Here is a 27,295-nt window from a genome sequence, read left to right on the forward strand (position 1 = left end):
CTTGTGGAGAACTCATAAGTGACGAAGTAAAAAAGAACAACTTGAGCTTTAAAAGCTTCAAAATTAGGATTAGCTTGAAAACGGTTGATGCATTTGATCATGTTAACCAGAGTAAATACTATTTTGGACTCTATATTTTGCAAAAATTATCAATTGGACTCGCTGTTTTGTTAAATGACAAAATTGACCCTATATTTTCTAAAATAGTACAAATAGGACCCTGAACTGATTTTTTGTCAAAATAAAATTTAATAATAATCTAATTTAAATATGTTATGACAAAACTGTTTACATTTTTTATATTTGTTCGTGTTAGGATTTGTCTTCAAGTTGGTTATATTAAAAAAAAAATTGTTAAAAATTAAGGTCAGGGTCTTATTATTACCATTTTGAGAAATACAAGGTCTATTTTATCATTTAACAAAACAGAAGGTCCAATCGGTAATTTTTACAAAATACAAGTCAAAAATGATATTTACCTTGTTAACTATAGGGTATAGGGTATTTATATAGATATAAAAGGTTAGTTTGAAAATGATTTAATATTCCAATTTTCTATAATTTAAATTCAAAATTTTAATTTATAACTGATTTATGTGAACTAGATTTATTAGGATTATTAGGATTCGGTACTTATTATATTATATATATATATATATATTTATATATGTTAATGAATTTAATTTTTTATAGTATAACATAAACTTAACTATCTTTCTGAAAAAAACTATTAATAAATACTTTATTTTTTATATATATATTTATATTTATTATACATGTAGCCAAATAAAAAAATATTAGTCGATATATAATTTAATCTAGTTTAATCTCTTAAATCTGGCATTAATTTAAAAGGTAATTTAAAATTATTTCCTTAATTTGTTATTATAAAAAGATAATGTGATATAGATGGTTCGTTTTTTAGAAATATTTATATTTATGATAGTAAAGACAACTGATTGTTGATTTCTGATTTCTCAGTTAGAACACATTTTAAATTAAAATTATAATCAGAATACAATACAATAAATATTGGAAATTAGAAAAGAGTAAACTTTTTGTGGAAGATTAGAAATTTGGAGAGAGACGAGCTTCTCGAAAACTCGATATTGTAACTTTATCACTATTTTTTCAAAATATAAATTACAAGGAATTTATTGTTGGTATTTATTTTTAAAAAATAGTTGATATAGAATATTTCTATTCTAAAATTATTCTATCAAAGGTTTATGTATACATGTGTGTATTTGTAACTCTTAACACTTAGATTGTTGGTTGAATCTTGACTATTCTTTCTTCGAACTCTTTCAAAGAAAATATATGTATATATATTATAATTGACATGAAAAAGTTCATCAAATAGAAATTTTCCAAAATTTAATTTCACGTATCAAAATTCACAATAATCAATTTGCTACCAAAAAAAAAAAATCACAATAATCAATTATAATACTTACGAAGAAATTAAAAAATAAAACTTTTATAATAATTGAATTGAATTCAATCTCTACTATTAAGCAATAATGGTCCAAACATAGCTTATATATATTTATAGGAGTTAAAAAAAATTAAGTAAATAATTGTTAAATTATTTCAACTCTACAATTAGGACAAAATTTACTAATTTGTAGCCACTCAACAATACATTCTCCATGATACGCGTGAGTGCATGGTAATTTAGTAGCTTCCAAACCAATCAAAACATCCTCCAAACAAATGGAACAAAAAATTGGATTATCTTTTACCTCCACTTTTTCTAATTTTTTAATTGACTCTTCACTTGCCGCCACAAAACAGATAGGAAGATCATTGATATCATATTCATCATTATCATCCAAATAAAGTTGAGGTAGTTCATCAACATAAATTATAATATGAACATCAACACCGACTTCTTCATTTGAATTATAATAATCTATGTTGTTCATCATCTCTCTACTGCAATCAATAACTTCATCAGCAAGAAAAGAGAGAGGAGGAAGTAAGACTTCAACAAGCATGTCTTGAATGGCAACAAGCATGTCTTGAATGGTAACTTGGGTTTGAGTATCGTTGTTGTTCATCAATGTATCATACGAAATTCGACCAACACATTGTACAACAACATATGGGTTTTCTACATCATCATCGAATAAATAAGATTCTTCACCATCTATAGCAAGAGTATCTATAGCAAGAGTGAACTTGACATTTAATTTAATGGTAAAGAGACAAGCATTATGTGATTCTTGTCCTCTTGGATTTAATTCAAAATGATATGGTATTATTTGGTAAATGGTATTACCAACAATAGTTTCTTCTGGATAACTCATAATTAAGGTTAATTAATCAAATGCGTTCAGCTATAGCTTAGGAAAGGAACTAAAGAATAATGAATATGAATTTGATGTTCACAGTGGGTATTTATATAGAGATATAAAAGATTAATTTAAATTGACATACGTGAATTCTATTAGGATTAGGATTGGGTAACTTATTATATTAAAATATATATTAAGAAAAATAAACTTAAAAAAAAAAAAGATAAAAATATTTAAGCGTGACTGTTTGATATTCACAAAAGAAAAATATTTTAAAAAAAATAAGATAAAAATTATGGTCTTCGCTTAAATATTTTTATCTTTTTTTTTTTTAAGTTTATTTTTCTTAATATATATTTTAAAAAAAATAAGATAAAAATTATGGTCTTCCAAAAAAAATATATATATATATACATATATATTATGGATATTTGTTAAAAAAAAAAAAAAAAAAACAGAACATCAATTAAAAAGGGCCCAACCGAAAAAATAAGATAAAAATATTTAAACGTGACTGTTTGATATTCACAGAAGAAAAATATTTAAAAAAAAATAAGATAAAAATTATGGTCTTTCAAAAAAAAAAAAAAGATATAAATTATGGATATTTGTAAAAAAAAAAAACAGAACATCAATTAAAAAGGGCCCAACCGGGTTCGAACCGGTGACCTCTTGATCTGCAGTCAAATGCTCTACCACTGAGCTATGGACCCAATTTTGTTAGTAGACTCGTATATTTTACAATAATAATATAACAAAAAATCTAATAAATATTTCCAAATAAAAGTAAACTAACTGTATCGATATTTTTTTTCTTAATTATCAAAAAAAAAAAAAAAGCTAAATGTATGGAAAAGATAGGAATAATTTCAAAAAAAAAAAATACAAAAATATAGGTGGCGTAAGCTAAATGTATGGAAAAGATAGGAATAATTTCAAAAAAAAAAAAAATACAAAAATATAGGTGGCGTAAGCTAAATGTACAGTCTTTGTAGGAATAATAATGCTAAGAACTTCTATTCTTTACATCAAACTTTTATCCTTTTTCACAACTGTTTGTATAGTTTCTTTATCATATTCCTTACCCTCCAAACATGGTAAACATGGTAAGTGTTGGTGATTTTCCACTTGATCATTGCCACAAATTAAACAAACAACATCAGAACAAATAACAAATCTAAGCAGCCTATCCTTCGTTTGGAGTCGACCTCTCTTTGCCAAGAATTTGTCGTCCGAGTTGCCTTGAATTTCTCTTTTATCCAGTGGCGGATTCGTGATTTAAAGTGAGGGGAGCATAATTTTTTTTTTGGTAAGATATGGGCAAAAATAAACTTAAAAAAGAAAAAAAAAATATTTTTTATGCAAATTGAAACATTAACATCTACCCTATATGTAATCTAGTTTAACCATTACACTAAAAAAAAATTATACCAATAAATATTATTTTTTATTATAAATAACTAACTAAATTATACATATAATTTTTTTTCGATTTTTTTTTAGGGGTGCAACTACCCCGCCTCACTTACATGTGGGTCCGCCACTACTTTTACCAAAATAATTCGCTTCCAATTAGGGGTGCACATTTAGACCCGTAAACCTGAAAAACCCGACTACCCGCCCCGACCCGCCGCCAAAAAAACCGATCACCTAAAAACCCGTTTGGTCGGGTTGGGTTCAACCCGAAAAGACGCCAAACGGGTTTCGGGTTCGGGTTTAATTAAAAAATAATACTTAATTACTAATTTAATAATTAATATTATTTCAAAAAGAAGCCAACTGGACTATTGATAATATTGAGTCCTTCACACAAAGTCTCAAGCCGTGTGCACCCCTAATTCATTACTAATTAATATTATTTCAAAAAGAAGCCAATTTGGTATTCTTCGGTATTTGAGAGCTAAGCCTATTACATACTAATTTATTACTGTATCAAATATCAATGTAGTGTGCACCCCTTTTTTTAGTAATAAATAATTACTAATTTATTATCACACATTTTTAGATGCTATGATAGGCCCTAATAATTAATATCATTACTATTATTCAAAAAACAAAAAAAAAATATCATTACTATGTGTATGTAGTAAATAGATTTAATAGGTTCAGCAAAAAAAAAATAGATTTAATAGAATACCAATAGGACCCGAACTCGACTACACCCAACCCGAAAAAACCCGACTCGATACCCTGCGCACCCGCACACCCAAATACCGGGTTCGGTTGTGCACTTCCAAAACCCGAAGCCCGAAAACCCGAACCCGAAACCCCAAAAAGTCGAAAACCCGACCCGTGTGCACCCCTACTTCCAATACGAGCTGCTACTCTATGGTGCCTTAGGAATATGTTTAATATAATAAAAATTGGATTGATTAATCAAATGAATATAATTATAGGAATATGGAAAAAAAAATTAAGAGATTTAAGCTCAGAAGCACTTGGTTTTATCTGAAATAAGATAATGGTAATGGACCCCTCCAACACAGAAGTGCAAATATCATCACAGCTTAATTTGCACCAGCCGGGAATCGAACCCGGGTCTGTACCGTGGCAGGGTACTATTCTACCACTAGACCACTGGTGCTCTTTGTTTCCATCTTATTAGTTATTATTATTATTGTTTATTCATTCCAAAGTTTAACCATTTCATTTTGATAAGAGGCTATAAGGACCCCTACTTCTACTCTATGAATGAAAGTTGAAACCCAATTAATTCTATAATTATGATTTTTACAAAAATGAGTAATAGCATAAGAATAAACTATCCATAGCTGGTTTCATTGTAATATTCTATCTTGATTTTAGATAGAATCTAATGGGAAAACGAAGAATCCAAAGTACTTGATGTACATAGGTAAGCTTTGTTACCATCTAATAACTTACAAACATAGGAAACATCTACAAGGTTGTCTCACTCACCTATGTATATACATATATACCATACATATTTTTCTTGACACAAAACTCTCAAAAATATTTCTTTAACTAATCCCAACAAACTATGTTATCAATAATTTGAACAAATGTTGTATGTGTAACTAAATCTATCAAAAAATTATGTCATCAACTGTGTATGATAAAATTGTTAAGTGTGTCTCTGAAGCTCAATCTGATAACTATGATGCCCAAGAGAGGGCTCTCCAAGCTCTTGCTTCCATCACCAAGGTCAGCCCTCAAAATAGGAACTTGGTAGCTCAATCAGAATTAGGAGCAATACAAGCCTTACTCAACCTCATCAAGTCTTCCTCCTCTTCCACCATCCAAGTTCTTTCTTTGGCCATTCTCTTTAACCTCTCCTTAAACCCCGGCCTAAAAAGATCTTTGGCAAGTATGGAAACAATTTCCCACCTCAATTCCATAATTGCCTCATTGGAAACAATTTCACAAGAATTAGGCAAACTAGCTTCCTCCTTAGTGTGTAGTTTGGCAATGAATGACAAGAACAAGGCCAAGTTTGGAGTGGCGGGTACGGTTGAGTTGCTCATTGAGGCTATTTCATTAGGATCAAATCATGACCAACATGGTATTGGTATGTCACTAATGGCAAAGCATCACTTGCTCAGCTCCCTCGCGGAGCTTGTGCAGTTCCATGGGAACTCTACACTTGCAGTGCGATCGGGAGTTGTACAAACCCTCATGGATGTTGTTGAGAGCGATGAAGGGGAAGAGCTTTCGGGAACTTGTGTGGCTGTGCTATGTTTGGTAGCTAAGTTTGATGAGGGATTGAATGAAATTAAAACAACACAATGGATAGTTAGTAGAATGGTGAATGTGGTGAAAGGGAGATGCATGATGAGTAAGGAAGGAGCGACGGAGATACTTATTCGGTTATTTGATGAAAGTGAAGAGTGTGTGAGAGATGCCATGAGGTTGCCTGAGTTCTTAACTATCTTGGCGGATCTTTCGGTTAGAGGATCAACCAAAGCTAGAGAGAAAGCTTCTTTGTTAATGAAGAAAATGACTGAGGTAGACTTAGACTTTGGATTGGATTCCTATCATCCTATGTAGAATAGAATAAAGAAAAATCAAACACAAACATTCTAGTATGCTACCTACTTATTGGACCATACATTTGTACTGATATCAACTTATGAATTATTTTACAAATACCTAAAAAAAAAAATACAAAAAATACAAAAATAAGGTTGTACAAAATTTTAAATATTTTTACGATTTTTATGATTTTATTTACATAAAATATGATTTTTTTATGTTGTATTTTTGTTAATTTTTTGTTATCTAAATGATATTTTTTTGTTGTTATTTTGATGTTATTTTTCTGTTACTTTTATATAGTTTTTTTGTTGTTTTCGTATTATTTTTATGAAAAATCAATCGCTGCGCTGGTTTTGGAAAATTATGTTCGTAAGGGCAAGTGAGCTCTGCAAGAGATGTGGGCCCAACTCCAAGTGCCAAACCCAATGCACTTAGACGGGGATTCATTCGGGAGAGAAAGTCTATTCCAGCATAGACTAGGGATGTTCTGGACTCAGCCCGCGTCTGAGAGTCGTTGAAGCATGTCGTAACCGCGACTTATTATGAATCTGGACCATTTCCCAGATGGATGAGTTGTATACAATTGGAACACTTTTCTTTGGGACCACTTCCGAGACAATGTCCTTCTCTAGCTCCTCGGTCAGAGTTTGTATCTTGACTTCCTCGAGATTCGTAGCTTCAAGATGAAATTCATCGTTAGGAGTAGTCACTAGAAGAAAAGAAAAAACTCAAGCAGTTAAATACCCTAAACCATGAAGACGACAAGGGTACCGGGAAAAGCCTCCCCTAAAATTGCTTGGAGAGGTCTCCTTCAAACTTGCCACTCAGGGGTACAATCCTTGTAGAACAAGGCTTCCGAGTGGCAGATCGAGAACTTAGAGTAAATCAAAGGAAAACTTAAAGAAATTTGCCCAAAGCCCTACTTTTAATCAAATTAAACCATGTTAAGAATTTTAAAGAATATTATTTTTATTTTTCTATCGAAATAAATTATTTTTATTTAGGCTAATTAAGATTTTTGTCATTAAACTTTGACACCAAATTATACCTCTCAAATTTTTTAAAGTCATTAAAAATTCTCTCTGAACTATTAAGATTGTTGGATTTAAAGATTTTCGTCTAATTTCATTTAATTGTACTAATATAGTGATTGTCCATATACTAAGTTATATCACCGAACTTTGATATCTCTAAAATTATGGCCCTTAAACTTTAACATGCACTAAATTACGTCTCTTAAATTTTCATCAACGTCAAATTATTTTTAGTAAAATTGAATAAAAAATTTTAAATCTAATAATTTCAAATCTTTCCAAAAAAAAAAAAAAAAAAAATTGAAAATGCATAAAAATTCAAATTAACTTTTTATTTATTTATTTATTAGAAGGGGTTATTGGCATGCATGGTACCGATTTCTCCATTGTTGCTTCTCTTTCAACCCAAGCCCTAAATCTCAATCCTCTCAAGTTCAAATTCAATGTCTAGCTGTTACAGTTCACAATCCAAAGATGGATTTCAACTTATGGATAACAATGGCATCAAGAAAAGGCTTAAATCATCATCATCATCATCATCATCATCATCATCATCAATGGTGGGTTGTGATGACAGAATTTCGAAACTTCCTGATTCAATGATCTTTCACATTCTATCGTTTCTCCCAACTGAAGAAATGGTCCGGACATGCCTTCTTTCTAAGCGTTGGAAGCTCATCTGGTATTCAGTTCCAACACTCTTTTTCTCCAATACTACTGCCGATGAAATTGGCTTAGAAAAGTTTTGGAATTATGTCGAAAATTTTTTGGAACACCGCAAGAAAGGTACGTACTTTATGGGCGATTCAGATGTAACTAGTTTTAAGCTTATGATTAAGAGTGGTTTCTTTCGAAGAATTAAGGCTGGTTTACTAGATAAATGGTTAGGTTTTGCAGTTGAGAATAAGGTTAAGGAAATGTATCTATCCATAGGCCAAGAGAATTTTGAAGAAAGTAATAGCTATTGCTTACCTAAAATACTAGACAATGCAAGATATTTGACTATTTTGGAGTTGGATAGGGTAAAGTTGGACTCTTCTCATTCATTTACCTTTCCATACTTAAAGACTTTGTCATTGGAAAGAATTCATCAATCTGATACTTCAAAAGATGATGTGGTGTTTAAGTTTTTGTTGGGTTGTTCTTGTCTTGAGAAATTGCGGTTACATAGATATAAATTCTTGAACATTGATGGTAAGCTCCCATTGCAAAGTTTAAGCCTCAAGTTCTTGGAAGTGAAAGATTCAGCAAATGTTGATGGCTTAAAAGTTGAAGCCATAAATCTTGAATCTTTGGTAATAACTGGAACTTCTGTGTACAATATGATTCACTCTGCTTGTAAGAAAATTAGAAATCTGTCATTAGATGATACTAGTTATGATTTCGAGCTTTTATTACGTACTCTTATTGATAATAATCCACTTCTTGAGAATTTGACTTTGAGCACTTGCTATACATATGACTTTCTTTTCAAAATCTCGGGTGAACACTTGAAAAGTTTCAATTTTAAGAATCGTTGCTTATTTGAGAGCAAGATTACAATTGAATCAACTCCGAAATTAGCATATTTTTGTTACGAAGGTACTATCGATCTAAGCCTATCAATAGAGCCGTCTAATTCCTTGAGTGGAAAAATTGTGATACATGAGGGGGGCCATTATGTATTTTGTGGCTATGATGCAGCTTGGTTTACTGATATGTTGAATTTTCTTTTGAATCTCAATTGCTCTTGGAATATTGTAAGCCTACATGCTAGTAGATGTCAGGTACTCATATTATGTTTTATTTTTATTTGATTTTATGGCCTTATTTCAATGTTGTATGTATTATTAAGCGATTTACTATCTCTATTCTCTGAAGTGACACGTTTTAATGATTTCATGAAGGCTCTCATTTGGCCCGAAAATTTGAAGAGGGTATGTCGTTCGCCATTGCTCAATTGGAAGCATCTCAGAGTTATTACTAAAGATAGTGATCCTGAAAGAATATCAGATTTGAAGGACTCGATGATGTGGATTTCACCATCCTTAGAAACATTGTCTATTAACAAAATGCAGATATTTTAGTTGCTTTAAAATATTGTAACTGCTGAATATAAGTTGAAGTCTTTTATTAGTTTTGGAAAATGGTAGTGTAGTCTTTTATTTTAGTAGTAGCTTTGTACTAGTGAGATGAACTTGACTACTTTACTTTGCATAAGAATGAAAATATTTCTCTCTTATATTCTAATGTGACCTTGTTGATATTGTTCTGCTTATTAATAATATAAACATATCAACCTAAGAATTTATTAGCTAATATTCCAAATGAAAACTTCAAACTTCATGAGCAACCTAAGAACTGGTCTTGGAATATATTAAGGCTACAATATTTTTAGTTTTTGGTTATTATATATCTATGATGAGTTATTTTTCAATTGTCTCTTCTTGCTTCTGTAAGGTACTTCAGGAGATGTCTTCTGATGATTATGAATTGTGCTGAGATCCTTCCTTCTCTGCTGAGCCCTTATCATGAGAATTCATACAACCAATCGAAGCAGCTCGCCAAGTAAATTTTGAGACATTCTGTTCATTTTTTTTCAAAGCTGCAATTAACATTGGTATTGTTTCTCTGGATAGGATGAGTTTATGCCAGAAATATTCAGACCTGGATGAATGGCTCTTGGATCCCAAGTTAGTGTGTGCTATTCAAAAACAATAATGTGATACTTGGACCTTTTCTTGATTAAGAATAATATAATAATATTATTATAAGCCATTTTTGTAAGTATTACTTCTTCTGTGGCTTTTTTTTTTTTTTTTGAACAAATGAAAGTATTTCCTTTAATATATGACAAGATATAGACATTGATTTTGTAAAGTAAAAAACAAATGATGGATTGAATTCTAGAATAGCAGCTATTTGTTTCTGTTCTCTTATTTGTTCTTTTGTAATACAATGGTTTAAACTAAAAATTAATATAGTTTTTGGCAAGAGAAGATTTGATTGACTGATCTGTACTAAAACAAAATTTAATGTCTCAACTAGCAACTGGTCAAGTGTGGATGGCTAATTTTAAATGTGAATTATAGATATTATAGACATATTCAATCAGCTGGATGGAATTATAGCTTATGACAGAAAATTTATTGTTTTTGGCAAGAGAGATTTGATTGACTGACCTGTACTCAGATGTTTGTTTGTAGCATTAACAGTAAGATTTCTGTTGGGTTTGTTTTGTTATGTTAAATTATGGTTTATTTTGTTTCTTGGGATATTGTATTGAGATAAAAAGTGTATTGAGCTCGAGTTTGAGTAAGATTGAGATAGTGATTCCAAAACTGGATGTGGACCAAGAAATCATAATCCCCTGTGTTTGTCTTTTGATTTTCTTACTAAGCTTCTTTGATTAAATTCTTCTGTTTCATTTGAGTTCATATTACATGATCTTGAACATAGAAACCAACTGAGTTTTGCTTATTGACTTTTACAGCTCAGAACATAGAGAGCTATAAAGATTGTTATTTCTTCACCTTGCCATAATACACCATCAAAATTCCAGTTAGTTTGAAGCTTTGTGGCTAACTGAACTTGAAAGTTACTTTACCGCTCTTTCGGGACTCAGTTGCCAACTCCACAGAAATACATTTTCCTTTCCACCATCAGGAAGTGTATATTGGCATCGTTGAAAGTGGGTGATGCAAACACTCATTTTCTGTTTTTGTTTTTTTATTCCGACTCTGATATCTAATACACCATCAAAGTCCAGGTTTGAGTTTGGAGCCGTTTTGTGGCTAACTGAACCTGAAAGTTCTGAGAATTTTTCTTGACTCTTGGGGCGGTTCAACAATGTTCTTGACGATTGCAATGGTGTCATTCTTCTAAATTTGGAAAACTCAAATGACCCTCAGGAAATGCTTACCATGAGAAAGTTACAGTGATAAGCAACCAGATTAAATTAGACTTTAGTCTTAGTTGTTAACCTCTGCTAGTTCCTGCTGGAACTTGGACTGGTGTAGAGCAGTGGGTGAAGCCGAGTATAGGTATGGTCAAGATCAATGTTGACGGAGCTTTGTTTGTAGCAGAACGTGCCTATGGAGCTGGTATTGTGGCCCGTAATACTGATGGCCATCTTGTCGAAGCTTTTGCTTTTTATCGGCATGGTGAGGTGCAACCATTTGTGGCCGAAGTTATGAGCTTAAAGGAAGCTTTGAGTTGGGTTAAGTTAAGGTATTGAAGCAATGTCATTCTTGAGACGGATAGTCTTGTCACAATCCAGTCACTTTCTAGCTCAGTTCAGTTAAAATATTGCAAACGGTTATTAATTTCTTTTGTTAATGTTCATTGTTCTTTTGTGTGTCAATCTGCGAACAGAACTGCTCATTTCTTTGCTTGGAGCTCTCGCTCTTTGTCAGGTCTTCGTTTTACTGTTAATAATGTCCCGTCGTTGTTACAGGATATTGTAATAGCTGATTTAGTTGGTTGAATAAAGATTATTTTCTTTTCAGAAAAATAAAATTATAAGTTGACGTGTATTAGTTTTAGAGGCTGATGTGACAATTATTTTAGGGCAGTGCAAAATATATAAGGGGAGGGAGTCTCTTAAAAAGGTGAGGAGAAAATTAGTAAGAGTTGAGACTCGTTGCGGAGAGCTCCAACCCTCTCGAACAAATTGGAATAGGAGAGAACAAACCTCTCCAAAGTTTGTGATTTGTAATTTTGTCCAATAATTCAATTAAGTTTTTGTAAGAATATTAGCTATTGTAATTACAATTTACAAGGGTTAAGAAGAACTTATCATACAATTAAGGATGCATACGGGGTTGGAAATTAACGGGAAGTGCTTTCCTATTTTCATCTCCATTAAGAATTTTAATTCTCATTTCCGTTTATTTCCCATCAGGGGCAGAAAATCTCCTAATGGGAGCGCGGCGGAGAATCCCCTAATAAAAATATAAAGTTTATAATAAAGATATTAAACTACGTAAAATTAAAATATTATATATTAATTATTATTTAAAACACAATTTACAATTCATAAATCTTTTTTGAATAAAAATGTAACTTCATTACTTTAAATCATCCAAAACCAACGAAGAAATTACAAAAGGTAAAGTAAATCTATTAAACGTATGATCAGCCTCAAGAAGAGAGGATCGGGCCAAACAATGCGCTACCCTATTCGCAGATCGCTTCACAAAACTAAAAGAGATGTTACCAATCTCGGCACAGAAAGCCTTAGAGACCATATATTTATTACATTGAATATTAGAAATAACCCTTAAACAATCCGATTCCAAAATTACACCATTCCATCCATTGGTCTTGATCCAACTCAAGGCTTCTTTGATTCCAATAGCCTCAACTTCATGTGGCTGAAGCGAACCCATTTTCAACAAAGTAACAGCCTGAATGACCAAACCCGCAGCATCCCGAGCCACCAATCCCACCCCAAAACGACCCTCCAAAGCAAAAAGCGCGCTGTCGACATTAACTTTGATGCTAGGAAAGTTTGGGGGACACCATTTCTCCGGCCAACCATTATGAAGCTCTGTATGAGACTCTGACTCGAACCGCTGTGTATTGCACCAGTCCGAGTAATTCACTTTTGCCATGTGAATTACCTCATCAAAAGAAGGAGAAACCGAATTCCACACCACCTCATTACGAACCTTCCACAACGCCCAAAGAGTCATTGCCGCCTCCACACAAACAACCTCACTCCACCTTGAGAACCCTTCTTCAAACCAGCTACCAAAGGTCATTGCAGCAGGAGCCACAATCGGAACACAAGTCTGCTGCCAGCAGCTTTTAGCAAAGCTACAACGCACCAACAGGTGCAGTGCCGTTTCTGGTGCAGCAGAACACAAAGGGCAGCTTGTATCAATTTGCACATGTTTTGTGGACAACATAAACTTGGTTGGAAGACAATTGGAGCACACACGCCATAAAAAGTTAAGGACTTTAGGGGGCAGATTTAATGTCCACAACTTCTTCCACAGATCAGAAGAAAAAATATGAATAGGCTGTCCACTTTGCCCATGTTGCAATCTATAAGCACTCTTCACAGTAAACATACCTTTGCTATCTTTCAACCAGAACCAATCGTCATGTGCGCTTGCCTCAGATAAAGGAATCTTCCATACGAGCGCTTGATCTCTATCATTTAAGACATCAGAAATAACCTCACTATCCCATTCTATTTTGTCAACTTTCATCAGTGAGTTGACCATTCTCCCTTCAAGATTCGGGTGAGTAGTTTCTATAAAAGGATTAGCCTCATCCATAAGCCAAGGTTCATGAAGGATAGCAATATTTGACCCATTCCCAACCAGCCTTCTCGCTCCCGCTCGCACCAATGCTTGGGATTCCAATAGACTACGCCAAATGTAACTTGGATTGCTTCCAATAGTAGCAGTAAGGAAAGTACCATTGGGATAGTATCTAGCTTTGAAGATCTTGGAAGCTAAATTATCCCCTCCCACCAGTAACCGCCAACCTTGTTTTGCTAATAACGAAAGATGAAATCACGAAAGTCCCGAAATCCCATCCCACCATCGAACTTATGAGAAGCAAGTTTATCCCAACTCAACCAATGTATTCCGTTGGATTTATTAGACTTCCACCAAAATCTACTAATAGCACTTTCCACCTGTTGGCAAATTCCCAAAGGGAGTAAGAACATATTCATAGTATACGCCGACAAAACTTGAACAACCGCTTTGATTAGGATTTCCTTGCCAGCTCTTGAGAGAAATTTATTATCCCAAGTCTGAATCCTCTTTTGCACCTTGTCCACCACATAACTGAACGCTGCAATCTTATTTCTGCCAATAGAGCTAGGGAGCCCAAGATATTTGCTATTTTCCTCAGCCTCTCTAATTCTCAGCCGTTGAAAAATAGCTTGCCTCATTCGACTATTCGTATTAGTACTGAAAAAAACAGAGGATTTGTCAAAATTGACTCTTTGCCCCGAAGCATCAGCAAAGAGATCAAGCAAATGCTGAACATTAGCAACTTCCCTCTCTGTGGCTCGACAGTAAAGAAAACTATCGTCTGTAAAAAACATATGTGATACAATAGGAGCACCATTGGCCACTTTACACTCATGTATGAGCTTCCTTTCCTCAAAGCTTTGAATAAGAGCTGACAGACCTTCTGCACAAATGAGAAAAAGGTAAGGTGATATGGGGTCGCCCTGACGGAGCCCTCTACTAGGAATAATAGGCCCCACCGTATGTCCACTACTGACTATGTTATAAGAAACCGAAGATAGGCATCCATTAATCAATCAGATCCATTTATCATTGAACCCCATCCGAGCCATCATAGCCCTCAAGAAATTCCAATCTACCCGATCGTAAGCTTTGCTAAGGTCCAACTTCAGAGCCATATACCCATCCCTACCAACTTGTTTTCGCTTAAGGTAATGGAGAACCTCAAACGAAACCATTATATTATCAGTAATCAACCTGCCCGGAATAGAAGTATACTAAATACTAATATACTAAAAAATACAAACATAAATATAAAATATAAAATATTATTAAAAATGTAAAATAAAATACTAAACGGGTCCTCATCAGAGCAGGGAGTGTGATTCCTGTCCACGCCCTGTTTAATATTTGGGGACAAAAAATAATTCCCATCCCCGCCTCATTCCTCATTTAGACGGAGAATCCTTGTCTCATTAAGGGCAGGTCTTCGCAGAGCTCCATCCTCATGAGAAAAATGTACATCCCTACTCTTAAGGCCATGAGCGGCCTCAATTTGCATTTTATTTTATTTTTATATAATGTTTTCAAAAAACAAAAGATTATTATATTAATTTTACTTTAGTATATGAATTTTTCATTTATTTTTGCCATATATTTAAAATAAATCTATTTTAATTAATTGTCAGTTTTAAGCTCATTTTCGTTGTGCTCGACTCGTCTTTAGCGAAGAACTCTAAACCAAACCCTCAAATCCTTTGAATTTGAACTTTCAACTTTGAATCTCTCGCTCTGGTTCGTTGATTGGAGGTCTCACCTTCATCTTCATCTTCATCTTCATCTTCATCTTCATTCATGTAAGGATTACTCATTTCTTTCTTTTATATGAAAAATTATTTGATACATTTCTCTTTTCTTAATTTTTACTGTTACAGTTCAGTTCACAACCCAATTTGGGTCGATTTCAGCTCATTATGGATAATCAGGGTATGAATAAAATGGCTAAAACCACATCATCATCATCATCAATGGTTGAAGATGATGACAGAATTTCGAAACTTCCTGATCCACTCATCATTCACATCCTATCGTCTCTCCCAACTGAACAAGTGGTTCGAACATGCATTCTTTCAAAGCGTTGGAATCACATCTGGTATTCAGTTCCCACACTCTTTTTCTCCAATAATATTACTAATATTAGTACCCATCGTACTGCTAAAAATGAAGTTGTTAGGAAACAGGGCCGAGATAAGTTTTACAGTTGTGTTGAAAAATATTTGGAACACCGTAAGAAAGGTATGCATTCTATCGTTGATTCAGTCATATTAACTAGTTTTACACTTAAAATGAAGGGTTACTATCAAACAAGTAAGGCTGAGGTTCTAGATAAATGGTTAGCTTTTGCGGTTGAGAATAAGGTTAAGGAAATGTATCTATGGATAGACAGAGATGAAGCTTGTGATGGTGAGGATATGTATGATTATGTCTTCTACTGCTTACCTAAAATAATAGAGAGTGCAAGATATTTGACTGATTTGGAGTTGAATGGGGTTGAGTTGGATACTTCTAATTTTGATTTTCCATCACTAAAAGCTTTGTCATTGGTATATGTTAGGAGTTCATGTGCTGTAAAGAATGGAGAGGCGTTTAAGTTTTTGTTGGGTTGTCCTTCTCTTGAGAAATTGCGGTTACATAAATATTATTTCAAGCGCGTTTCCTCATTTACTGAGGATGAGGTTCGATTGGAAAGTTTAAGCCTCAAGTTCTTGGAACTGAGAGATACACGATATCGTAAATTAGAAGTTGAAGCCATGAATCTCGAATCTTTGGTACTAATTGGTGTTACCGAGTACGAAATAGATATCTCTGCTTGCAAGAAAATAAGAAATCTCTCATTAGATGATAATGGTCGTAATTTCAACCTATCATTACATGATCTTATTTCTAGTAGTCCTCTTCTTGAGAATTTGACTTTGAATTTCTGCTATAATTATAATAATCATTTTAAAATCTCGGGTCAGAACTTAAAAAGTTTCATTTTCAAGAATTGTTGCTTAAACAAGAAGAGGATCAAGAGCAAGATTAAGGTTACAATTGAATCAACTCCGAAATTGGAATACTTTTATTATGAAGGTCATATCGATTTAAACATGTCAATAGAGCCATCGAATTCGTTAAATGGAAAAATTGTGCTTTTTGAGAAGGATCATCATGTATATGAGGGCTATGATGCAGTTTGGTTTACAGATTTGTTAAATTTTCTTTTGAATCTCAATTGCTCTTGGAATACTGTAATCCTACATGCTAAAAATTTCGAGGTACTCATATTATGTTAAATTTTATTTTATTTGATTTGTACCCTTATTTCAATGTTGTACTTGTATTATTAATCTATTTGCTATCTTTGATGTGATATGTTTTTATTTTTGCATGAAGTCTCTCACTTGGCCAGAAAAGTTGAAGAAGGTATGTCGTTCTCCTTTGCTTAAATGGAAGCATCTCAAAGTTAATATTGAATATGGATATGCCTTCGGTGTTAGTCGTAAAAAAATATTAGCTTTGAAGGACTCCTTGCTGTGGATTTCACCTTCTTTAGAGACATTATCTATTGATGGAAGGAAGATCAAGATATTGTAACTGCTGATTGTTAGTTTTAGAAAATGGTACTGTAGTCCTTTATGAGATTGTGTTTGTTTTATTTCTTTATTATATTTGATTGTGAACTTAGTACTATGGTTATGAGGGTGATACTGATACATATGAAGTTTATTAGGTAATTTTCTGAATGGATTCTTCAAGAATCAAACCTCATGAGAAACCTATGAAATGGTCTTGGAATATTTGGGATTTTACATCATTTGTAGTTATTTTATTTTGATGTATTGATAAGACATCTGTTGTGCTTGTTTTCTTATTTTGAATTATGGTTTGTTATGTTTCTTGGGATGTTGTATTGATCTATAAAGTGATCAGAAAGTGTTAAAGCTCGAGTTTGAGTAAGATCGAGATAGTGATTCCAAAACTAGATGCAGACCAAGAAATCTTACCTATATAATGCCCTATGTTTGTCTTTGATTTTCTTACTTTGCTTTTATCTTTTATTAAATTGCTCTGTTTCATTTGAGTTCATATAGATTGTCATTGTTATTAATTAACAACTGAGTTTTTTTACAATATTAAGTACTTGAATATTGTAAGAAAAATGAGATATTTGATGAAGGTTGAAGATCATCATTAGACTCATTGTTTATTTATTTTTTAAGGGGTTGAGAACTAGAAGATCTCATTGATAGATGGCTTCATTGTTTATTAGGATACAATACTCGCAACATTATATTATAAATGTCTGTAAAAATGTAAAAAAAAAAATTCAAAATTCCATAAAAACGTAAACTTTTAGTTGTTTTTGAGTATTTTTGAAGTAATTCCTATTTTAAATATGTCTCTAAATTTATCTAAGGAATTTTCACACAAACTACCTAAATCACATTTTTGTTACAATTTACAATTTTTCCCCTACATTTTTATGGATTTTTGATTCGTAACTTTTAAGAAAACAACTTGCTTTCATGTAGCAACAACATTATTTTGAAAACAATAAGAAAAAGACTAATTAGGTTTTTTGTCCCTGAACTTTGACAAGTGACAAATTATGTCCCTGAACTTTTAATGTCGTTAAAAATACCTCCTAAATTATTGAGATTGTTAGATTTAAGGATTTTTGTCTAATTTCATTCAATTTTACTATTTCAGTGATTGTTTATGTACTAAACCATACTCCCCAGACTTTGATATCTACCAAATCATGCCCCTCGAACTTTGACATGTACTAAATTATGCCCCCTGAACTTTCATCCATGTTAGACTTTTTTACTAAAATTGGAAAAAAGTTCTTAAATCCAACAATCACAGTAGTTCAGGGGGCATTTTTAACGACCTTAAAAGTTCAGGGGGCATAATTTGGTACATGTCAAAGTTCAAGGGGCAAAAATCTTAATTAGCCTAAAAAAACAACCGTCAGTATTTTTATACATAAAAAACACTTAAATCGGTAACAATGTAATGGCGTAAATATCTAAATTTAATTTCTGATTGCAGATAGATACATAAGTTTAATTTTTGACGGTAATAATACCTAAGTTATATTTTATTATTTTTGAAACTTTCGTGAGTACTTGGCCGTTGAGTATCAAGCTATTATCTACATATCAGTTTATTGGTATATTTAAATTAATTTTTAAATAAATAATAAAAATTTAATGACCTGGACCAATTAAGGATTGTCGCGTGACCATTAACTTGACACTTAACAACTACATACCTACAATAGTTTTAGAAATATAATTTAGGTATTATTACCATAAAAAATTAATCTCAGGTATTTATCTGCAACCGGAAGTTAAACTTAATTATTTATACCGTAAATTACTCAAGAATAAATAATAAATCCGTCCTTTTATAAACTGTCATTTTTTGGTATTTATAAAAATATGTTTTAATTGTGATATGTATAAGCCCGGCCCAAGCCCAAACCCAAGCCATGGCGAAATCCCTCTTTTGGAGTCTTTTCTTCTCACTCAGCCAAACCAACAAACAAGTCAGACACACTTCGTCGTCTTACCTAATGCTCTTCTCTCTTCAATCTTCTCTGTTGTTAGGGCTTCACTGCGATTTCAGCCACGACCTTTAACCATCATCCTCCCTGCCATTTCACGCTCTATTTATCAATGTAAGTTTTCTGATTTTCCTGTCTGATTTTATCTTATTTATGATGAAATCTTCTGCATCTCTTACAATCTTCAAAAACATTATTCATTTGTATTGATTTAAATATTTTCAGATCCACAATCTGAGACAAACGAGGAATTAAAGTTGAAGGAAAACCAGGTATGCTGTTAATTGTTAATACATAATTTTATAGCATGCTATATATATATATATGTATATGTATGTGTAATTATTTATGAATGATTTTTAAGATGGTGCAAAGCTCACAATCACCATCTGTTGCAACTCTACTTTTATGATGTTTTGATTCAGGTGAATTACTTATTTATTATTGTTAATTCTTTCTTTTTCTTTCAAAGTATTACAATCTAGTATAAGATAGCTCAATAAGTACATTTGAAATTGTTGAACCTTGAATAGCTTACTAAAAGACCCAATTTTGAATAGGGTAGCATTAGTTCTGTTCTTTGTCAGATTGGAAGTCCATTTTGGAGTTTTAAGAATAGATTTTGCTTCTGTTTTGGGTCTGATATTTGGATGAAGAAATGGCCAATTCCTTCCCAAAGTTACTTTAATGATGTCATATTCATTAGATAGCTAGCTATACAAGATTGTGTATATGGGGTAATAATCTAAATACATTGATCATCAAGTGCCAATCAAAATCAATGCTGCTGTCTTTGGTTTGTGATGTTATAAATATATTTTGTTCTTTGATTTCTATGTGTATAACATCTAACCTTTTAAAGTGCAAGTATTTTTTCCTTTTTTAGCAGAGGGGTAACAAAGAACCTAATGGTTAAAGCATACAAACAAGAGTATACATACAGGCACCCGTGGGAGCGTGTAACTTCTGCATCTTGGCGAAAATTTGCTGACCCCGAGAACAAACGAACCTTATCCCATATCCTTGAAGTTGATACACTCAATCACAAGCTTGACTCTAATTCTGGAAAGCTTTACACAACTCGTGCTATCACTATCCATGCCCCTGGACCGTGGTTTGTTCGCAAAATCATCGGCCAGGATATCTGTCATTGTGTTGAATCAACCGTTGTAGATGGTCATTCACGGTCGATGCAATTGACCACTCGTAATATCAGCCTTCAGAAGTTCATAGAAGTGCAGGAGAAGATTCGGTATGATCCCCATCCAGATAATCCAGATAGTTGGACGCTGTGTCGACAGGAGACTAGCATTCAGATAAAGCCTTTGTCGGCATTGGCATCAATGGCGGAGAAGGTGGAACAGCGATGTGCTGAGAGATTTGTGCAAAATAGTGCCAAGGGTAGAGAGGTTATGGAGAGGATCTGTAAGTATCTCGAGGCCGAGTCGGGCGGTATTTCTCTTTGACTCTAGGCAAAACGATTTTTTGTATCTTCCATGATTTGAGAAATAACAAAATCATAGTTTACTTGTTTCTTTTGTGTTAATAATAAGAGTTGTCTTCTAATTTTCTAAATGGACATTTCAAACCCCATGAGCAACCTAAGAAATGGTCTTGGAATAATTTAAGAATGGCATTATTTTCATTTTTTGTTAATTGTTATTCTATGATGAGTTACTTTAACTTAATATAATTCGATGCTTAACTTAATAGTGATTCCAAAATTGGATGGGGTGCAAGAAATCATAATCCCCTTTGTTTGTCTTAAATTGCTTTTGTCTTTGATTAAATTCTTCTGTTTCATTTGAGTTCAGATTTTAGGATCAAGAGCATAGAAAACAACTGTGTTGAGTTTTTGTACAATATTAAGAATGCAAATATCTAAGTTTAACCTTCAGTTGATAAGTATTTAAATTTAATTTTTTACGGTAATAATACCTAAGTTATATTTTTAGAATTTCTGTAGGTACATAGCCGTTAAATGTCAAGTCATTATTCATGTGTTATTTTTTTATTGGTATATTTAAATTAATTTTTAAATAAAAAAATAAAATTTAATAACTTAAACCATTACCACGCGATAATTTACTTGACGCTTAAGAATCAGTCATCTACAAAAGTTTTATAATTATAATTTAAGTATTATTACCACTAAAAATTAAATTTAGTATTTGTTTGTAATCGAGAATTAAACTTAAGTATTTATGCCGCAAATTACTCTATTAAGAAATTGAAAAATGAGTTGGATCAGAAAGGAAAATGAGATATTTACTAGGATACAATCCAATAATACATGGCCCTTAAAACAAAAGAGTTAACATTAATTTAAATGTACCAATAAGAAAATGATATGGCTGGGGTTGTATTGCTATTTTGATTCGATTTTTGCTATTGCGATTAGTCTTGTCTATGTGACATGATTTTGAGTGTTTTAGTGTTGTCTGTGTGGCATGGTTTTGTTTTGTTATTGGTTCTTCTTTATTCTTTGATGACTCACCATCAAATCGATGTTGGCTGGTGATGATGATGATGACAGAATTTCGAAATTACCTGATTCAGTGATCATTCACATTCTATCATTGCTCCCAACTGAAGATGTGGTTTAGACATGCATTCTTTCTAAGCGTTGGAAGCTCATCTGGTATTCTGTTCCCACTATCTCTTTCTCGTGTAATATTGAATTGAAACAGGACCAGCAAAAGTTTTATACTTAAATGAAAAAATATTTGAAACACCGCAAGAAAGCTATGGATAATATTAATATCACTGATTTAGTCATAACTAGTTTTAATCTTAAGATAAAGGATTTCTTTCAAAGAAGTGAAGCTGGTCTCTTAGATAAATGGTTAGCTTTTGCAGTTGAGAATAAGGTCAAGGAATTACATCTTAAGATAGGCCTAGGGAAAAAGAGATTGTTCTACTGCTTACCCAAAGTAGTAGACAATGCAACATATTTGACAGTTTTGGAGTTGAATGGGGTAGAGTTGGATACTTCTTGTTCATTTAGTTTTCCATCTTTGAAAATTTTGTCATTTGAAGGAATTGACCAAGCAGATACTTCAAAAGATAATGTGGATGTGGTGTTTAAGTTTTTGTTGGGTTGTCCTTGTCTTGAGAAATTGCGGTTACATAATTATGAATTCTGCGGTGATGGTAAGCTCCCACTGCGAAGTTTAAGCCTCAAGTTCTTGGATGATTTACGAATTGAAGCTATAAATCTTGAATCTTTAGTAATAAGTGGTGAATCTGCAGACAATGTAAATCTCTCTGCTTGCAAGAAAATTAGAAATCTCTCATTTGATGGTACTGTTGATATTTATGACCTATCAATAAATCCTCTTATTTCTAATCATCCTCTTCTTGAGAATTTGACTTTGAGATTCAAGTATACATATGATGAACATCTCAAAATCTCGGGTCAACGCTTGAAAAGTTTCAATTTGAAGAATCTTCGCTGTAAACCGTGCAATATTACAATTGAATCAGCTCCAAAATTAGGATACTTTTGTTATGAAGGTTATCTTGATCTAAGCATATTGATAGAGCCATCAAATTCCTTGAGTGGAAAAATTGTGATTTGTAAGGGATACAATGATGGATATAATGGCTATGATAGTAATTGGTTTACAGATATGCTGAATTTTCTTTTGAATCTCAATTGCTCTTGGAATATGATTAGCCTACATGTTAAAGAATATGAGGCACTTCTATTTTATTTTATTTGACTGTGGCCTTATTTAAATGTCATATTATTGATCTATTAGCTATATATTATGTGATATGTTTATATGTTTCCATGAAGGCTCTAATTTGGCCAGAAAAATTGAAGAGGGTGTGTCGTTCTCCATTGCTTAATTGGAAGCATCTCAAAGTTATTACTGATTATGGTAATCCCTAATATCAGATTTGAAGGACTCGTTGATGTGGATTTCACCATCGTTAGAAACATTGTCTATTAACAAAATGCAGATATTTTAGTTGCTTTAAAATATTTAAGAATGACTATCTTTTATTAGTTTTAGATTAGAAAATGGTACTGTAGTCCTTTATGAGATTATGTTTATTTTCTTAGTAGCTTTGGATGATGAACTTCACTACTTTACTTTGCAAAAGAATGAGATATCTCTTTCGTATATTTTTATTGTGAACTAGTTGATATTGTCCTACTTATTGATGATAATTTGTTATATGAGCACCTGAAGAAATAGTCTTGGAATATTCTAAGGCTGCAGTATAAACACATTATTACATAATTGCAACAACTTGATACACAAGTATAAAGAAGAGAACAATGGGCATGGCTTTTGTTCTTTTTTTTTGTGTATGAATCAACTTTGGATAAGAATAATGCCTCTTTATCTGAGAAGATAATAGGCTCTATATTGATATGTTTGTCTATGATGAGTTTCATATCGATTTGGGTTGGCAGCAACAATTCTCAATTCTCATAACAACACACAAACACAAAGATCCAGCTTCGGTTCATTCTCTTTTTTCTCAAAGAGAAATGAGAATTGAGATTAGGCCACCATGTCCACCTTAAGCTTGCTTAGTTCCATATGGACTGTGAATGAATTTTGACCATTACTAAATGAGATATAAAGATCTTATTATCTTTTTTTTTCAAAGGCACACCAAACAAAAAAAAACTCCAAAAAGATAGGATGGGCTACCATCGAAAACTTCTCTCCTTCGAGTATTTAGTAGGTTTTTAATTATTTTTTAAGTTATTAGTTTTTAATTGACTCTTCACTCGCCGCCACAAAACAAATAAGAACATCATTCATATCATATTCATCATCTCGTTGTCATCATTATAATCTGAATTAAGTTGAGGTAGTTCATCAACATTAACACCAACTTCTTTATTTGAATTATAATAATTTTTGTTGTTCATCATCTTTCTACTGCAATCAATGACTTCATCAGCAAGAAAAGAGAGAGGAGGAAGTAAGACCGCAATAAGCATGTCTTGAATGGTAACTTGGGCTTGAGTATCGTTGTTCTTCATCAATGTATCATATGAAATTCGCCCAACACTTGTATAAAAACATATGAGTTTTCTATATCATCAAGTAAATGAGATTCTTCATCATCTATAGCAAGAATGAACTTGACATTTAACTTAATGGTAAAGAAACAAGCATTATGTGATTCTTGTCCTGTTGGATTTGATTCAAAATGATATGGTAATATTTGGTAAATGGTATTACCAACAATGGTTTCTAGAAAACTCATAATTAGGGTTAATTAATCAAATGTGTTCAACTATAGCTTAGGAAAGGAACTAAAGAATAATGAATATGAATTTGATGTTCACGGTGAGTATTTATATAGAGATATAAAAGGTTAGTTTAAATTGACTTGTGTGAATTCTATTAGGATTAGGATTGAGTAACTTACTATATTAAAATATAGGAAAAAATGCTTTTTTGCCTCCTCAACTATTACGTGTGTAGACTCATACCCCTCAAACTTTTTTGTTTGGCGAAAATCCCCACGATCTATGATAAACAATGAGAAGTCCTCCTTCCGTCCGATTCTGTCTAAAATATTAACGTTATGTACATGTGAAAAAGTTAATGAGGGGTAAAAATGGAACACCAAAACAATGAAGATTTTTTTATTTATTTATTCTTTTCCTGAAATAATTAAAATTAATATTAAAGAAAAATAAAATAAAAACAAACTTTAAATTTGCAGAGAGAGACTCAAAGTGAATAACAAGCCCTAAGTTCCAAAATTTTAAGAGTATAACCAACCATACCCTTCGAAATTTCGGAGCATAACAAAGCTTCGACATTTTCAAAGGAATGTGGAAGGAAGGTAGTCATTGGAGAAGCTTCACTTGAAAGTTTCAGACCTCACAAAGTGGGTTCTTATTTTGGATTTGGGGACACCATGAGGGAAATAATTCCATCTTATGGTATGACTTTTATCATTAATTATTCTTATACCATTTATGTATGTCTAACACCATGGATGAATTTTTCTCTGTGAATGAGGGTTTTATTTATATGTGTAAATACACTCGTACCAAGAGCTCCATTTTAAAGGCTTCAATTGTTTTGTACTGAGAATATTTGGGGTTATGTGAATGTTTTTTAGGCATTTCTTTTTTCATTTTGTTTGATCGTATCACATGGGAAAATAGTGAAAATTGGAATATGTGTTTGTGGGGTATAATTTTGTTAGTCTTTGAGGGTACTGAATGAAACAAACAGTATTTTTCTAATATACGTTGACATGAAATTTTTAATAAAAATTTATGGTAAGACTATAAAGTGTTAGCCACACGTTTTGTTGATCAAGAATTCTATTAACTAATTGAAGGAAGGTTTTGTGTGTTTGTATTTGAATTGTATTGTATGGTGAATTGACGTCTCTAATGGGAAGAGAATGTACACTTGCTTTGCTGATTTGAGAGATGGATTCAATGCTGGATGCAGGCCATTGATTGGCTTAGATGGTTGTCACATAAAAGGACCACATAAAGGGCAATTGCTAACTGCAATTGGAATAGATGCAGACAACGGTATTTATCTTGTTGCATTTGCTGTTGTCGAGATTGAAAATAAGGAGACATGGAACTGGTTCTTACAATGTTTAAGAGTAGACTTGAAAATAGAGAATTCAAATCATTGGACTTTCATTACAGATAAACAAAAAGGATTGCAACAGTCATTAAAGGATATGTGGGAGGAGGGGTACCTGAAGCCGAGCATAGACATTGTGCAAGACATTTGGAGAAGCATTTTATCAAAGTGTTTAGAGATAAAAAATTAAAGGACCTCTTGTGGAAGGCTGCGAGAGAGGTTACTATTCCTAGGTTTCAGGCTGTAATGGAAGAGATAAAGCAGCTTGATAAGGCTGCCTATGATTGGTTAATGGAAGCAGGACCCCAACATTGGAGCAGGTCACATTTTAGGACTCATCCGAAGTGTGACATTCTTCTGAACAACTTGTGCGAGACATTCAATGGGATCTCAGCAGTATTAGTAGCAAGAGAGAGACCGATATTGTCCATGTTGGAAAGGATTAGAATTTATCTACTCAAAAGACTTACCAGGAATAGGCATTCGACATTGAAGTGGGAGTCGAACATTGCACCAAGGATACAAGAAATTCTTGAGAAGAACAAGGACATAGCTAGTGGACATATCTCATTGAAGTCTTCAGACTTTATCTACCAAATTCAAACCATGCACGGAAGCTTGTATTATGTAGACTTGAAGGAGATGAAGTGCTCTTGTAGAAAGTGGGATCTCACTGGAATTCCATGTAGTCATGCAGTAGCTGCCATATGGAATAAACATGGGGAACCAGAAAATTATGTAAGTAAATGGTACACAAAAGAGTATTATTTGAAGGCTTATGGACATCAAATATTTCCAATTAGGAATCAAGATCAGTGGCCTAAAAGTGGTAAGGTTGGAATAGTGAAGCCTATTTCCAAAGTTCAACCGGGTAAACCAAAAAGAAGTAGAAAACTTGAGCTTGATGAAATGGTGCCACCAACAAGAACTAAAATGAAGCGAAGGTACATCATAATAAAATGTTCAGGATCTGGTGCAAAGGGTCATAACTTTAGGACGTGTGTAAGAAACAAGGAAAAGAATTCAGTAAGTTTTATCATTTTAATGAAGTACTTGTTCAATGTATTAATAGCTAGTTTTTTACTTTACTGGTTTGTGATTTGCTAGTTTTTGGTTTTTGCAGGACGTTAATCCATTAGATTTTACCCAAGAAATCAATAATGAATGTCTTTGTGCATTTTCTAATTATTAGATTACTTTGGTATGTTAATCATATAGTTGGTTTTTTATCTAAATTTTCTATTTCACTACCTGGTTCTTTATAGGTTGCACCAAGATATAAACATAAAACTGGAAAGAAAAAAATTGTGGCATCACAACTTGGGCAGCTAGGTCAAGAAGTCAACATGCAAAGCTCATCAATTTCTCAGCATCACCAATGAGAAGGATTGCAGCAAGATCTCTTGCCAAATTGACAAAGAAATAGGATTGAATGATGATTCTCATTTTGAAGCCATTTTAAAACTTTGTTTGTAATACAAAGTTTGCTGGTTTATGGTAAACTTATATGACCATATGAACTTACTTTATGGTAGACATTTATCTAGTACATGATTTGGTA

At 32.7% G+C, this 27,295-nt stretch overlaps 8 protein-coding genes and 3 non-coding genes across 17 annotated transcripts; 5 read left to right on the plus strand and 6 right to left on the minus strand.

Moving 5' to 3' along the window:
• Positions 1–1,583: 1,583 nt before the first annotated feature.
• Positions 1,584–2,312, minus strand: LOC133033969 (uncharacterized). Its single transcript, XM_061109012.1, has one exon. It carries the CDS (start codon positions 2,310–2,312, stop codon positions 1,584–1,586), a length of 729 nt encoding a protein of 242 aa, XP_060964995.1.
• A 629-nt stretch (positions 2,313–2,941) lies between these two features.
• Positions 2,942–3,013, minus strand: TRNAC-GCA (transfer RNA cysteine (anticodon GCA)). Its single transcript has one exon. It is a non-coding gene; the product is annotated as a tRNA-Cys (tRNA).
• Positions 3,014–4,724: 1,711 nt separating this feature from the next.
• On the minus strand, positions 4,725–4,809 carry LOC115721605 (small nucleolar RNA snoR114). Its single transcript, XR_004012616.2, has one exon. It is a non-coding gene; the product is annotated as a small nucleolar RNA snoR114 (small nucleolar RNA).
• Positions 4,810–4,813: 4 nt separating this feature from the next.
• Positions 4,814–4,884, minus strand: TRNAG-GCC (transfer RNA glycine (anticodon GCC)). The gene has a single exon. It is a non-coding gene; the product is annotated as a tRNA-Gly (tRNA).
• A 473-nt stretch (positions 4,885–5,357) lies between these two features.
• On the plus strand, positions 5,358–6,308 carry LOC115721248 (U-box domain-containing protein 11-like). Its single transcript, XM_061109013.1, has one exon. The coding sequence runs from the start codon at positions 5,358–5,360 to the stop codon at positions 6,306–6,308; it is 951 nt and encodes a 316-aa protein (XP_060964996.1).
• Positions 6,309–7,663: 1,355 nt separating this feature from the next.
• LOC115720883 (F-box/FBD/LRR-repeat protein At2g26030) lies at positions 7,664–9,559 on the plus strand. 2 transcript variants are annotated; one of them, XM_061109778.1, is made up of 3 exons: positions 7,666–8,116; positions 9,075–9,096; positions 9,217–9,559. In XM_061109778.1, the coding sequence occupies exons 1-3, from the start codon at positions 7,774–7,776 to the stop codon at positions 9,239–9,241; spliced, it is 390 nt and encodes a 129-aa protein (XP_060965761.1). In that variant the 5' UTR covers positions 7,666–7,773; the 3' UTR covers positions 9,242–9,559. The 2 variants fall into 2 exon arrangements, with proteins under 2 accessions (XP_030505944.2, XP_060965761.1); XM_030650084.2 differs by having other exon boundaries at positions 7,664–9,096.
• Positions 9,560–12,378: 2,819 nt separating this feature from the next.
• Positions 12,379–13,596, minus strand: LOC133033970 (uncharacterized). The gene has a single exon (XM_061109014.1). It carries the CDS (start codon positions 13,594–13,596, stop codon positions 12,379–12,381), a length of 1,218 nt encoding a protein of 405 aa, XP_060964997.1.
• Positions 13,597–13,817: 221 nt separating this feature from the next.
• Positions 13,818–15,395, minus strand: LOC115719154 (uncharacterized). Its single transcript, XM_061109015.1, has 2 exons — positions 15,341–15,395; positions 13,818–14,560 (listed from the first exon to the last, which is right to left on the minus strand). The coding sequence occupies exons 1-2, from the start codon at positions 15,393–15,395 to the stop codon at positions 13,818–13,820; spliced, it is 798 nt and encodes a 265-aa protein (XP_060964998.1).
• On the plus strand, positions 15,185–17,427 carry LOC115720884 (F-box/FBD/LRR-repeat protein At2g04230-like). Of its 3 annotated transcripts, none has more exons than XM_061109775.1 (3): positions 15,185–15,333; positions 15,459–16,841; positions 16,960–17,427. In XM_061109775.1, exons 2-3 carry the CDS (start codon positions 15,498–15,500, stop codon positions 17,158–17,160), a joined length of 1,545 nt encoding a protein of 514 aa, XP_060965758.1. In that variant the 5' UTR covers positions 15,185–15,333; positions 15,459–15,497; the 3' UTR covers positions 17,161–17,427. The 3 variants fall into 3 exon arrangements, with proteins under 3 accessions (XP_060965758.1, XP_060965760.1, XP_060965759.1); XM_061109777.1 differs by having other exon boundaries at positions 15,212–15,318; XM_061109776.1 differs by having other exon boundaries at positions 15,219–15,380.
• A 1,615-nt stretch (positions 17,428–19,042) lies between these two features.
• On the plus strand, positions 19,043–20,794 carry LOC115720886 (uncharacterized). 4 transcript variants are annotated; one of them, XM_030650091.2, is made up of 4 exons: positions 19,096–19,252; positions 19,364–19,410; positions 19,503–19,563; positions 20,025–20,794. In XM_030650091.2, exon 4 carries the CDS (start codon positions 20,047–20,049, stop codon positions 20,602–20,604), a length of 558 nt encoding a protein of 185 aa, XP_030505951.2. In that variant the 5' UTR covers positions 19,096–19,252; positions 19,364–19,410; positions 19,503–19,563; positions 20,025–20,046; the 3' UTR covers positions 20,605–20,794. The 4 variants fall into 4 exon arrangements, with proteins under 4 accessions (XP_030505950.2, XP_030505951.2, XP_060965765.1 ...); XM_061109782.1 differs by having other exon boundaries at positions 20,028–20,794; XM_030650090.2 differs by lacking the exon at positions 19,503–19,563 and having other exon boundaries at positions 19,043–19,252; positions 20,028–20,794.
• Positions 20,795–24,467: 3,673 nt separating this feature from the next.
• On the plus strand, positions 24,468–27,295 carry LOC115719867 (uncharacterized). The gene is made up of 2 exons (XM_061109781.1): positions 24,468–26,760; positions 27,000–27,295. Exons 1-2 carry the CDS (start codon positions 25,981–25,983, stop codon positions 27,114–27,116), a joined length of 897 nt encoding a protein of 298 aa, XP_060965764.1. The 5' UTR covers positions 24,468–25,980; the 3' UTR covers positions 27,117–27,295.

This window comes from Cannabis sativa, chromosome 2 (genome assembly GCF_029168945.1).
Source record: "Cannabis sativa cultivar Pink pepper isolate KNU-18-1 chromosome 2, ASM2916894v1, whole genome shotgun sequence".
NCBI classification, from domain to species: Eukaryota; Viridiplantae; Streptophyta; class Magnoliopsida; order Rosales; family Cannabaceae; genus Cannabis; species Cannabis sativa.

Bases quoted from the DNA above. Each gene is read 5' to 3' on its own strand.
- LOC133033969 (XM_061109012.1), bottom strand. From the start codon at position 2,312: ATGAGTTATCCAGAAGAAACTATTGTTGGTAATACCATTTACCAAATA.
- LOC115721248 (XM_061109013.1), top strand. From the start codon at position 5,358: ATGTCATCAACTGTGTATGATAAAATTGTTAAGTGTGTCTCTGAAGCT.
- LOC115720883 (XM_030650084.2), top strand. From the start codon at position 7,774: ATGTCTAGCTGTTACAGTTCACAATCCAAAGATGGATTTCAACTTATG. The intron at 9,097-9,216 runs GTACTCATATTA...GATTTCATGAAG, and splicing joins TACATGCTAGTAGATGTCAG to GCTCTCATTTGGCCCGAAAA.
- LOC133033970 (XM_061109014.1), bottom strand. From the start codon at position 13,596: ATGGATGAGGCTAATCCTTTTATAGAAACTACTCACCCGAATCTTGAA.
- LOC115719154 (XM_061109015.1), bottom strand. From the start codon at position 15,395: ATGAGTAATCCTTACATGAATGAAGATGAAGATGAAGATGAAGATGAA. The intron at 14,561-15,340 runs GTGAGACCTCCA...CTTATAACATAG, and splicing joins AGATGAAGATGAAGATGAAG to TCAGTAGTGGACATACGGTG.
- LOC115720884 (XM_061109775.1), top strand. From the start codon at position 15,498: ATGGATAATCAGGGTATGAATAAAATGGCTAAAACCACATCATCATCA. The intron at 16,842-16,959 runs GTACTCATATTA...TTTTGCATGAAG, and splicing joins TACATGCTAAAAATTTCGAG to TCTCTCACTTGGCCAGAAAA.
- LOC115720886 (XM_030650090.2), top strand. From the start codon at position 20,047: ATGGTTAAAGCATACAAACAAGAGTATACATACAGGCACCCGTGGGAG.
- LOC115719867 (XM_061109781.1), top strand. From the start codon at position 25,981: ATGGAAGAGATAAAGCAGCTTGATAAGGCTGCCTATGATTGGTTAATG. The intron at 26,761-26,999 runs GTAAGTTTTATC...GGTTCTTTATAG, and splicing joins GAAACAAGGAAAAGAATTCA to GTTGCACCAAGATATAAACA.